Raw genomic sequence first — 13,411 nt, forward strand, 5'->3', positions numbered from 1 at the left:
GATGTTTTCCAACTTGGCTGTTAAAGTTTTATTCAGTTACACCAAGTAAAAAAAGATAAAATCCTACTTTTAATAGAAGCTTTCAAAACACAAATGCTATCTAAACAGCTAAAATCACAGCATAGAGTCTTTGGAATCATTTACCATGGAGATGTGAATACTGTCAACATGACCAAGAAAATCCTGTCTTCATGGGATGCTGCACTAAAAAGTTATTTTCTATATCGTCTTTGCAGATTATTCTAAACTATTCACATCTATGCTTTAGTGACTCTGAACTCTCATCTGTTAAGGTTATCTTCAGCTATTTAAATGGCTTGTAGCATTACACAGATGTCCATCTAGCAATCTGCATGGAAGTCTGTGGTCTTGCATTGTATTTGATATCTGTCTAACTGGAGGCAGATGCTGGCCTGTATTTCCAAGTGAAGTTTGAAATTTGAATTCTAAAAAGAATCCCTGGTCCTACTTAGACTGAACTCTGCTGTCCATGTTTTCTGTTTTTTTAGCGTCCTGTTTCTACTATACATGATAAAAATGTCTTTTCTTCTGCCTTCCATTTTCAGAAGCCAATTCTTCATCGGAAAAGAAGGGTACGCAAGCGTAAGCACCACAACAGCAGTGTTGTCACTGAAACAATCTCAGAGACCACAGAAGTGCTGGATGAACCATTTGAGGATTCAGACTCTGAACGACCAATGCCCCGGTTAGAGCCTACATTTGAGATTGAGGAGGAGGAAGAGGAAGAAGAGGAGGAAGAAGAGGAGGAGAATGAACTCTTGCCCAGTGGATACTTTCGGCACTTAGCCCCACAAGACACCCTCAGGAACAGACCCTCTTCTAAGAGAAAGTCCAAAGATGAGGAGGAATCCGATGACACTAATGGTATGTTTGGTGGTAAACTTTTGAAAGTTTTTTTTAAGCATAAGTTACTAGTCATACCAGCCTGAAACATTCCCAAGTGTTATGAAAATATGGTGCCTTAACTTTAAGCACTGACCTGATCACAGGGCATTTTCAGTTCATCCTTTCCAGTGGAACTGGTGTCTGCGGTTGTGGAAAAACCTGTGCAGCAGAGCTGCTTACAGCAATAAAATAAAAATTAATTAGAGTCCTCAGTTTTCCATAACAGAGGAAATAATTGTTCCTTTTGAGATCCTGTTCTTCATCACATTACATGTCCTGCCTCACAGCTTTTCATATCAAGAGTGATATTTGAATAAAGAATGATATTTGGAAAGCCACTTTTATGACTTACACACACTATGTACCACAGTGATAAATTTCTTGCTCACCTAGTTTGTAAAATGCTTTACTTTCTTACCATCCTGTTTTCAATTTAGTGCTTACTGTTTCCTGGTGTCACTTCTGATGCTTTGTTTCTGAACTTCTGCAAATTTGTTAGTACCTCAGAGGTAATAATGTAATAAGCACGCTGATTTAGGGTATTGCTGCTCCTGAAATGCAGTATCTGTTGGGGTTTTTATGCCTTTGATACAGTTGTCTTCGCATATACTTAGTAAAGCTGAAGGGATCTTAGAGAAAATACAATGTATTTTCAGTTATCTAAACATTTTATTACGTAGGGATAATAATCAAGAAGTACAAAAGGCTTACTACTGGACATTTTGGATAAAGCATTACACCGGGTGGAGTTGGCGTGGCACAGCCCTCTGACATTGCAAAAGAAAGTATAAAAGTCATTTATACTTGGTTGAGATTTAGAATATTTTAATCAGATTTAGAATATTTTAATCATATGATTATGAGTTAGGAATGTTTATAAGAAGCTTAGATTCACTGCGGTTTTTCCTTCACTACAGAAACCGGATTGTAACTTTTTTTTTTTTAATATTCTTACTAGCTAAGGGTGTTTTGGGTTAGATACTAACTTAATGTCTAGCTGAGTCAGTGCATGGAAGGTGTTTTATGATTTCCCTCTAAGGTAACGTTGCAATCTATTAAATTTGGTGTCTGATTAGAGTTTGAATTGGTTCTGATTGCTGTCAGGGCTACGGTGAGAATGGGTCGTGTGGTGTAGTGACTTGAGGCTGGTATTTAATATGGGTTTGGCATTCTGGAAGACAGGTATTCTGTGGTGTAGGAAACAAAAAAAACTCTCTGTATATTCTAACAGTGTTGTACGACTTGGGAGAAGAGGGAGCTCTTTGACAGGTTGGGCTGTATTATTTTGCTTTCCCTGCTTCCACGAGAGCTTTACTGTGAATGTGAATACTGTAAGGATCTGTTCAAGCTTACCTGCACACTGACTTTTAACTAAGTGCAACAGAAAGAGCATGTATGTATGTATTTCAGTATCCTCAAAAACCATGCAGAAATCTTGAGTGGTTATTAAACCCATATTCTTTTGTAAAGACGGTGTCAACTGCGTGTGGTAAAAAACACAGAATCACAGTCCCTTCAGGTCGGAAGGGACCTCTGGAGGTCCTCTGGTCCAACTCCCTTGCTCAGGACATGGTTGCCATGGATCGTGTCCAGATGGCTTTTGAGTATCTCCAAGGAGGCAGACTCCTCAACCTCTGGGCAACCTGAAGTGTTTCCTGATGTTCAGAGGGAACTTTCTATGTTTCAGTTTATGCCTGTTGCCTCTTCTCCTGCCGCTGGGCACCACTGAAAAGCGTGCCACCATCTTCTTTATGCCCATCTTCAGGTATTTGCGCGGATTGTTAAGATCTTTCTGAGCCTTCTCCAGTCCCAGCTCTCTCAGCCTTTCCTTACAGGAGAGATGCTCTAGTCTCTTAGCCATCTCAGTGGCCTTTTGCTGGACTCTTTCCGGTGCCTTCGTATCTTTCTTGTATGGAGGAGACCAGAGCCAGACACATTTAATATTACATTACTCTAAGGGGAGCCTACCATCATAAGATTTTTATTTATTCTTTAAGATATTAAATCCGTGACAGTACAGGTGAAAGCACAGGATCTTTAGCTAAGAGATAGTAAAAGCTAATCTTACGTAGTAGGTAGGAAGTGTAAAGGAAGGGGAAGAGAAATAGTTTTTTGGTTTTTGTTTTTTAAGCAGGTTAATTTATTTTTTTAAAGACCCTAAGTCTCAATGCTTTAACAAATACCGTAAAAGTAGCATTTTCTTCTTCCTGCCTAAATATATGCTGTCTGTGGTAGATCCTTTCTTTCCTTTATTCACACTCCAAATATGTTTTATGGATGACTTAAAGGAGTTGTTGAATTTTGAAATCAGTATTTATTTTAAGTTAATTTTTAATACTCAAAATTTTTCCAGGATGTTTCTGGTCAGGGGTATTCAGAATAAATGCCTGACAGAATTAGTTGCATGTAGTTTTTGATGGATTTCTAACTTCAAATAAATAACATTTCAATAGAAAATGAATAAACCCTTTAAGGCTTTTTTTTAAGTGACTTACTGTGGATGAAGTTGTTTGTAAGAGGGTTGAGTAGCTTCTGAAGACACAGAACACTGTTCAAATTCAATTCACAAAGTTGAACTAAGGGCAAGAATAACTCAGTTGACCTATGATCAGTTCTTAAGAAGCATTTGTGGACTGCTAAGAATACATTATTTAGTTTTGCTTTTGTTGAATTCTTTGCATAACTGTGGATATACAGCAGCTCTTCCTGGGGAATGTATAGCATGGAATGTATAGTACGGAAGTGAGTTGGACTTGATGATCCTTGTTGGGACCCTTCCAACTCAGGGTATTCTGTGATTCTATGAATCAGCTTTTAAGATGGATGGAAGGGCAGAAATGTAAATAAGTCTGCTGTGAATTTGGGAGGAAAACTATCTTGCATCCCTATAGTGGGATGACAAGGATAATTACAGGCCTGTCAGCGTGACATTCATCCTGATTTAAATAGTAGGATGCATGGCTTATGACTCAGTAGAAAGTCCAGGAATGGTTATTTGCTCAATACAAATGAACAGTGGAATGTGAAAAATGTATTTTGTCAGAGAACATGATATATTTTACGAGCCTACAGCTCAGTTAATAAGGATAATTGATGTTACCCACTAGTGTTTTGTGAGATATGTGACAAAACCATTTGCTTAAGCTGAAATGTTACAAAATCAAGGTAGTACATATCAAATAAACTGCAAGCAGGGAGTAGTTAAGGTTGTTTTTTATCAGTAGGATGCAGGGGAGATTGTTGTGGATCTTGTTTGTCTTTACTGCTATTTTTGTGCAAATATTAAAAAAAAAAAAAAGTAGCAGCTGACAGGAAAAGAGGGGATTTGGTAAATGAACTGAAGGGCATTTCACTGGGATAGTCTCAGAGTATTTGAAGGTCTTGCCAGTAATTAGGTGAGCATGGTTTTCTAAATCAGTCGAAGAGATTTATATAATCGTTAAATATATGAACAAGGGAAACCTCAAGTGGAGCAGAGATTTTCTGTCATCTCTTTATTTAGCTTTGGTGAAACTACTACGGCTGTCTTTACTAAGTTATTTGCACTTGATAAGAGTATTGATGAACTGAAAAACTTCAAAGAATAGTCATGAGCTGATTAAGGCACTGAAACAAATTTTCTCTAATGACATTCAAATAATTCTGTCACCTTGGATTATAAACAGAGGCAAAATATTATTACTTATATTTACTTATGTGAGGACTATTGTGTGTTAAGAGGAATTATCTGCCCAGCATATAAAAGAAAAACTAACACAAAAGCAGATTAAGAAAATCCAGTGTCTGAAGACAGAAATCTGGATGATAAAGCATGAATATCAACTAGTGTCAATGCAGTTGTTTATCAGCAGTTGTGTGAAATGTCACTGGCTATCCTGACTGACAGGTTGAAAACAGAATTGCTTCAGGGAAGGCCTTACAGTATTCAGTAAGTTCTCAGTAGATGATGTCAGCGTTTGTTTCTGGCAGTATAGGCCATGAACCTATTTTCATATTTGGAAAGCCACTGAAATGCAGAAATTGCTTCTTCAAATTAAAGTCAAATGAGAGAGAAATTCAGCTTCCTTGATTGTTTTGTCAGGATACAAAAAAAAAAAAATCCAGGCAAATTCAGTCACCTGTATATTTCTATTGACATTCAAAAACATGAGCCATGGCAAAGCGGAAATACTTTCTTCAGAAAGTTCAGAATCAGCAGATGCACAAAATACAGATCTAAATGGATATACAATGTTATTGTAACATCCAGTGCTACACTGGAACATTTTCATTTGTAAGCATATTGTATAAATAAAATCTTTAACGGGTGGTGAGTCTTTCCAGGATTTTATTATATAGACTAGTGCTTCATTTGATTTATATATAGAAGGTTCAGAGCTTTAACCATGCAAAATCTTGAAAGCACTGGTGTTCTTTGAAAATGTAATGTTCTGTGTGACTGCTAATGAGTAGACTTTGATCCTTCTTGTTCCCTTCACAATAAATCACTAAGCTATTATTGACATATGAAGTTGATAAACATAATGGAATGCTTAGGAAAGCTTCCGTGAATGCTCGGGTAAAACAAAATGTTTGAACAGTGTCTTTCCATTTGTGTTTTCAGGTACCCCAACTTTGAAACCATTATCTATGCTGAGAAAATGTGAAGCAAAGGATTGTTCACTTGAACCAGATACTTCTACACCCATGAAAAAGAAGAAGGGATGGCCAAAAGGCAAAAGCCGAAAACCAATCCACTGGAAGAAAAGACCTGGTCGAAAACCAGGTTTTAAACTGAACCGGGAAAAAGTGCCATCGTCAGTTCAGGGTGAGGGAGCTGATGCAGAGGTAGGTAATTCAAAACCAGGGCGTAAGCCCAAGATGTCAGACGAAGAGGAAGGTGTCGAGCAGAAAGAAGAGCTACCTCTTACTGAGGAAAGGAAAGAGGAAGATGTGAATATGGAACCAGAAGAGGTAGGAGAGGGAGAAGAGGAAGATACAGCCAGCAGTGAAGTAAGAGCAGTTTCTCCTGTGGACAGCAGCAGCAGTCCAGTGCCAGAAGTTAAAGAGCCTGAGATAGAAGAGGAGGTAGAGGAGAAGCCGCGGGTATTAGAAGAGCAAAGGCAATCAGAAGAAGAGCAGCAAGAACTAGATGAACCTGAGCATGACCATGAAGAAGAAGATGAAATTGCAGTCGTGACAAATCAAAATGAAGACCATGATGCTGATGATGAAGATGATGGTCATCTAGAGTCTGTGAAGAAAAAAGAATTGGAAGAACAGCCTGCCAGAGAAGGGGTGAAGGAGGAGCCTGATGTGCAGGAATGTTTTTTAGAAGCAGACATACAAAGCAGTAGAGAAGATGCAAAAGGAAAAGATGAAGCAGAGGCAGATTCTGAGGAAGAGCAGGCTTCCAATGAAACATCAGTGGGCTCAGAGCATGTCCCTGGGTCTGAGGATGATCACGAAGAAGAGCAAAGTAACAAAGAAGGATTAATTGAATTAAAGGAAGAGGAAGAGATTCCTCATAGCGAACTAGATCTTGAAACTGTTCAAGCAGTCCAGTCCTTGACACAGGAGGAAAGCAATGAGCATGATGTAGCTTACCAGGACTGTGAAGAAACTCTTGCAGCTTGTCAGACTCTGCAGAGTTATACCCAGACTGAGGAGGATCCTCAGATATCAATGGTTGAAGATTGCCAGGCCTCAGAACACAACAGTCCAATATCCTCTGTTCAGTCCCACCCCAGCCAGTCTGTACGTTCTGTCAGCAGCCCAAATGTGCCTGCTCTGGAGAGCAGCTACACCCAGATAAGCCCTGAACAAGGATCCCTGTCCGCACCCTCTATGCAGAACATGGAGACCAGCCCCATGATGGATGTGCCTTCAGTATCGGACCACTCTCAGCAGGTGGTGGATAGTGGCTTCAGTGACCTTGGCAGCATTGAGAGCACTACAGAAAATTATGAAAACCCGAGCAGCTATGACTCTACTATGGGAGGCAGCATTTGTGGAAATAACTCTTCCCAGAGCAGTTGTTCCTATGGGGGACTGTCCTCTTCTAGCAGCCTCACTCAGAATAGTTGTGTTGTCACTCAGCAAATGGCAAACATTGGCAGCAGTTGCAGCATGATGCAGCAAAGCACTGTCCAGCCTGCAGCAAACTGCAATATCAAGTCACCTCAGAGCTGTGTCGTAGAAAGGCCTCCAAGTAACCAGCAACCAGCATCGCAGCCACAACAGCAGCAGCCTCAGTCACAGCAGCCACAGCCCCCACCTCCACCCCAGCAGCAACCTCCGCTGTCTCAGTGCAGCATGAACAACAGCTTCACCCCAGCGCCTATGATCATGGAAATACCTGAATCAGGAAGCACTGGTAACATAAGTATCTATGAGAGGATTCCAGGGGATTTTGGGGCTGGGAGCTATTCACAACCGTCAGCCACATTCAGTTTAGCCAAGTTGCAGCAGCTGACGAACACCATTATGGACCCTCATGCCATGCCTTATAGCCATTCTCCTGCTGTGACTTCCTATGCAACCAGTGTTTCGCTGTCCAACACAGGACTGGCTCAGCTCGCTCCCTCTCATCCATTAGCAGGCACACCACAAGCACAAGCCACCATGACACCCCCACCAAACTTGGCGTCTACCACCATGAACCTCACGTCACCTCTGCTTCAGTGTAATATGTCTGCTACCAATATTGGCATTCCACATACGCAGAGGTTGCAGGGGCAAATGCCGGTCAAGGGGCACATTTCCATCCGCTCTAAATCAGCACCGCTGCCCTCTGCAACTGCACACCAGCAGCAGCTCTATGGCCGCAGCCCACCCGCGGTCGCCATGCAGGCCGGCCCTCGTACATTGGCTGTTCAGCGGGGTATGAACATGGGGGTCAACCTGATGCCAACCACCCCGTACAACGTTAACTCCATGAATATGAACACCCTGAATGCCATGAACAGCTACAGAATGACGCAGCCCATGATGAACAGCAGTTACCACAGTAACCCTGCCTACATGAACCAGACAGCACAGTATCCTATGCAGATGCAGATGGGAATGATGGGGAGCCAGGCCTATACCCAGCAGCCTATGCAGCCAAATCCTCATGGGAACATGATGTACACTGGCCCCTCCCATCACAGCTACATGAATGCTGCAGGGGTGCCCAAGCAGTCTCTCAATGGACCGTACATGAGAAGATGAGCAAGACGAACTTGCATCCTAAAAACTTAAATATATATAAATAAAGGAACCTTTTATACTGACGAACCAGAGAAAATGGACCTTTTTCCAGTTAAAATATTGCTGTAGATTTAGAGGGATTTTCTTTGGTTTATTTTATTTTTAGGAAGCCTGGTGGTTTTTTTGTTGTTGCTTTTTGTTTTTGTTCTGGGGGGTAGTGTTTTCTTCACAATCCTGAAACATTTTACAGCTAAAATCATTTACAGATGTTTTTTAGAGGGAAAACATGCACAAAATCTTTTCATAATTTAAAGAGAGCCTTACTTTGCTGACCATGTGGACAGAATATGTGTAACAGTGAAATCATCTTTCTAAATTTTTTTTTCAAATGTATGTCCTTCTCCCTTTCTTGTGCCCCTCTGTATGCAGTTTTTAGTGCTGCAGTAATGTAAAATGTCTGACATCTCAAAGAGTAACAGCGTTTCCCTCCAAACCCCACTTAAAGTTTTCTACTTCTAGCAGGAGGCACTTACTGGGAGACGTGGAAAGGGACACAGGATAAATGAAGCTCTTCATTTCTGCAAGTCAGGAAAAAATTTTAATCTTTAACTTTCCCTGACTCCTTTCCCTTCAGTAAAATTTGGATTTACATGTAAACAAACTATTCACACTGGTGTTTTTGTAGATGAGTTCATTGAAATTGTATGTTTCATTCTGAAAATATAATGTAACTTCAAACAGATCCCGTTCACCACCCAGACATGCGCGTGTGCGCCTGCACAAACGTTCTGTCACTGAACTACTGGGAGCATCTCGAGAGAGAGCTGTTAATAACCCTCGTGCAGTCATGCGGAGGATAGCATGGTTATTGGGCTGCTAGGACAAAAAACGGTTGCAGGCTCTTCAGGTGAACTGCATGTCAGCCATAACTCAGATCCCAAACTCTGCTTTAGTATGTACTTGGAAATGCTGAGGGTCTTGGTTCTGAGCCTTTGAGTAGGCTGAGCTCAAAAGCAGCTGTTTCCAGTGGTCTGCCTTTTAACCTTTATTCTTATGTAATCTTGGAAGATAAAGTGTATGTTTTAGGTGGCTTGATGAGAACCCTGTGGTGTCCTTGTCGCTGTTCCATTCCTGGTGTGGTGTAGGAAGTAGCTGAATGTGCCGCTCTTGGGGGGAGTTGGTGACATCGAACACTTCCCTGATTCTTCTGCTATGTTTGAGGCCATTTCATCAGAATAGCCACACTTCTGATCTAGTGTGGGAAATGAGGGGGATCGCCTGTTCTGCAGGAGTGAAACAGCCCAAACACCACAGTAGGATGCAGGTGGCAGGATTTTGCTGTTTATTACTGCATAATCCAATTTGCATTCTTTTCTGGCTACACTGCTCCGTGATAGAGACAGCACTTGCTGGCATGTCACCCAATACAAAAAGGGATACCCTTTAAGGTAGAGTTTTGTTGTTTTTTAATTGTATATGAAGTAGAAATACAGACACGTTATCAAGACTAATTTCTTTTGTTTTAAAACCAAAAGAATCTAAAAGTTGGGTTTCTTCAGATGCACTAAAATGGACTTTTCCTCCAATAACTGCTAACCATAAAAGGCAGAATTCAAAGGACTTCCACTTTTTATTTCTGTTTAGTTTTGAGCATGTACAAGGCTGTGTAGGACCCCATTTCTCTGTATATACTATTCCAGTTCCAAATATCCCATGTAGAAAGCGCACTGTGCTGCCCTCTCCTTCCTAGATCTTCAGCTGTGTCGCTGCTTCCTGACTGCTGGGGGGTAGTGGGGCAGGCGCGGGTCTGCGGCAGGAGGAGAAGCTGTTGAAACGAGGGCCGTGAGTTTGTTTGCTGTTATGTTTGGTTTGGTTTTGTATTTCTTTTTTTTAATTTTATTTTGGTTTTATGTTTTATTTTTGTTTTTTAAATCAATTGGGCAGCTCCCTTTTCCACAAGCCTTTGTGACTGTAGAACTATTGTAGAAAAAATGTTCTTTTCTATATATAAAAAGAAATTATCCAACGCAGTAATATTGGTACCTACCATTTTTCACTTCTGTTTAAAAATAAAATAAAATATGTATTTTTAGCAAGATAACTTGGGTAATCTTCTAAAAGAAATTAAAAAAAAAAACTCACTGTTAGTGACTTTGATGCCTTTTAAAATAAGAGCTTTTTCATTTCATTCCATCTTTAAAATTTTTTATCTTTGTTGTAGAATATTAAAAACTATTTTAAGAAAGATAAAAATTCTCTTTAAAGAGATCTCTAGAGTGTGTGAATAGGAGCTCCAGATGCCTCTAAAAGCCGCATGTACAAATGAAGCTGAGTCTATTCCTGTCTGTTTATATTTGCTTTTCCTGTTTTGTAACCTCTTTGTACTTTGTTCATGGTGACTTGTAAGCTAAGGGGAAGGGGGTGCCTAGATGCCTTTGTAATTCTCCATGTCATACGCTCCTGGCTGGACGGTCTCCCTTCCTCTACTTGTATGTAATATCACTTTTTTTTCCCCTTTCTAGCAAGTACTTTCAAAAGAACTCTGTACATTTTAACATAAAAAAATAAATTATGTTGAGCCATTTTGGATGTCTGTTGTGCATGTGGGTTTTTTCTTCCACGGGAGCGCTGACCTCTGTTACCAGCCGCTGGGCACGATTCCCTGCTCACCTTTTGGTCCCGGAGAGCGGGGCGGTGCTTGGATCGGGGGCGTGCGGCGGCTGAGGTTACGGTTTCGGTGATCGGCTTCCCCTCGGAAGAGCGATCAGGTACCGGTAACGGGAAAACCTCGGAAAGCTTCTGCAGCTCGACCTCGCTCTCCGCGGGGAACACCTGCAGCGCGAGACGGCTTCGCTGCCGCCGCCGCTCGCGGAACGGCCGTGCCGGGGCCGCCCCCTGCGAAGCCTCCAGGCGAGCGCTGGGGGGAGGCAGAGCCGCGGCGGGCACGGCCGGGCGCGTTCCCCCGGGCGCGTTCCCCCGGGCGCGTTCCCCCGGGCGCGTTCCCCCGGGCGCGGCCCCGCGAGCGGCCTCTGCTCGTGCGCGGGGCGGCCGGGGGCGCGCGGCGGGGGGAGGCGGGGGCCGAGCACGTGCGGGCCCAGGCCGGGGGGCGTCGCGCGCCCGGGCGGTCCGTGCGTTTCCTGGCCCAGCGCGATTTGGGTTATTCGGGAGCGGAGGGGAGAGGGGGCGACCCGCGGTGAGGGCTTTCACTGCGCCGGTCACTTGAGGATTGCAGGGAGTGTGCCAGCACTCACAGGTAAGCGTCCCCAGGCTCCCAGCAGGCACACATCCTGCACCTGGATGTGCCCGTATTATTTTCCCGTAGTCAGTGTTGGAGTTCAGACTGCATTAACCGTTCTGTGCCAGCAAGCTCTCAAGCTCTTTGTATATTGCTCATAACTTCCTTTTTTTTTTTTTTTTTTTTTTTAAGCTTTGTCACCATCCGGTAGCAAAGTTGCAAGGTAGAGGGTGTCCATCCCCTCCCCATTGTGCCCCATTTATTCTGTACTTAGCGGTTATAGTTCGGGTTCTTTTTGTATTTGCTTGTTATTTGCTATCTAAACCCATATTTAACATGTTTGATTTGACCATTAAAATGTGTTTGGCTTGAATTGTTATTTACAAGCAACACTGCATCTGCTTTCATTTATTCCCAATTTTCAGAAACATCTCTCATTTTTCAGATACAGTATGGATTTTAGAAGTAAAATGCCAACTGAGAATGGTTGCATGTCCTCCAGCAATTCAAAATGGCTTTGACTTCTGGAATCAATGCCCTGAGTGGTCAGACTAGAACATAATTCTGTTGCTTTAGATAACTGTACAGTTCGAAACGGTGATGGTGAATCGCTGCCATGAAATGGCGATGTACATTTCTGTTCTTGTAAAATGCTTGTATCATAAACTGAGCGGTAGAACAACACAAGGTCTTTATCTAATGCCCTGGTGCCAAATTGTTGTTACACCTGTGCACATGAAATACATTTCAGTTCATTGTTTGAGATCTTTGCAATGCATAATCACAAGCTATCAAGCTTGGGGTGAGCACGGCCAGCACTAACAATGATTAAAATAGTACTTCTTGTGTATTTCTGAGTTCTTAAGGTAGTTGAAACCATTTTAAGAAAAATGCAAATATCTAAATGGGAATGTAACAGTTTATAACAACTTTCTCTCTAGCCTTGTAGGCCAAGGAACAAAAATAAGTGCTTATGAAATCCATAAGCAAGATCACAGGAATGTGATTTTCCAGAGTTAATGAACTGTTAAACAAGTATGGCTCCTTAAGAAAAGTTTATAAAAAATGTTATTTGCTCAAATAAGCTTCACTATTAATAACACCTGTTCGTTTTTGTTGTTGGTGGTGTTGGTTTTATTTTTATTTTTTTTAAGGAAAATTAAAAAAACAAACCCCTGTTTGTATTAGTTAACTTGTCTTGATGATACATGCATTTAGGAGTCATGAACAAGGAGATCTCTTTTTCAGTTTCCTGTTGTAGAAACTATCAAATCCTGTTGTTAAAGGACTAAATAGATGAGTTTTTTGTGGATTTGGTTTTGTTTTGTTTTTTTCTGAGAGTTGCCATGCTAGATAGGAGTGAAATCAGACTGTCCTGGTGTGCAGGAACTGCTCGTACCTTACAGCATGCTGCGGGCAGCTGCTGCTGCACGCTCTGGATTGCCACAGCCAGGTAATCGTGCTGTGGACATAAAACTATTCCATTCGGCACTGTCCGGCTTGCTCCAGTTTTGTTAATATGTGGACCAAAATGGCTGTTACCAACACTCAATGCGCAGGGAAGAGTTTGCATGCAATGGACAGCAACGTACAAACTTCTGCCAGGGAGACCAGGGTTGTGGCTTTTCGAGAGGTTAACTGAAAGGCTGAGAGCTCATCAGTGAGGTAGTTAAAAAAACAAACAAACAAAAACACACTAAAAGGAACAGAACCATTTTAATGAGGTTCATAACTTGGGGAGAGAGATCCTTGCTGAGATCCTGTCTCTGCAGGAACAGGGAAATGCAGATAGGCTGAGGTAGGTTTAGTTTACAGCAGCTGAGGTGCAGCCTGCAGCATCTTTTATCTTCACAGCTTGTCAGCCAGAATAATATGGCTAAAAATAGCTGCCTGAAATTGAAGTTTGTTTGTAAAATCCTTCTGCCCCTAACACAGAATCTGAGCAACTTCAACAAACATCGATCTTCACCTAGAACAGGGCAGAGCTCCAGTGACGTGTTTCGTCTCTTGAAACAGCTGCACTGCCTTGCAGGCAGACAGAATTTTGCTTCTATACTTCCCTCCTCACAGGAGGTTCTTCTGTCCTTGATGCGTTTGTGT

At 41.9% G+C, this 13,411-nt stretch overlaps 2 protein-coding genes across 3 annotated transcripts in view; both read left to right on the forward strand.

Moving 5' to 3' along the window:
* KAT6A (lysine acetyltransferase 6A) overlaps window positions 1–10,665 on the forward strand; it is a 44,498-nt gene extending 33,833 nt beyond the window's left edge. The window contains exons 17-18 of the mRNA XM_083811483.1: window positions 567–885; window positions 5,510–10,665. Of these exons, the coding sequence (XP_083667609.1) occupies window positions 567–885; window positions 5,510–8,097 (2,907 nt within the window). The 3' untranslated portion in view covers window positions 8,098–10,665. The remainder of the gene's footprint in view (window positions 1–566; window positions 886–5,509) is intronic.
* Window positions 10,666–11,150: 485 nt separating this feature from the next.
* ANK1 (ankyrin 1) overlaps window positions 11,151–13,411 on the forward strand; it is a 71,615-nt gene continuing 69,354 nt past the window's right edge. For both annotated transcript variants that reach the window (XM_083811491.1, XM_083811486.1), the window contains exon 1: window positions 11,151–11,329. The gene's annotated coding sequence lies outside the window, so the exon portion shown is untranslated. The remainder of the gene's footprint in view (window positions 11,330–13,411) is intronic.

Source organism: Anser anser, assembly GCF_964211835.1.
Source record: "Anser anser genome assembly, chromosome: 26".
In the NCBI taxonomy this organism is placed as follows: Eukaryota; Metazoa; Chordata; class Aves; order Anseriformes; family Anatidae; genus Anser; species Anser anser.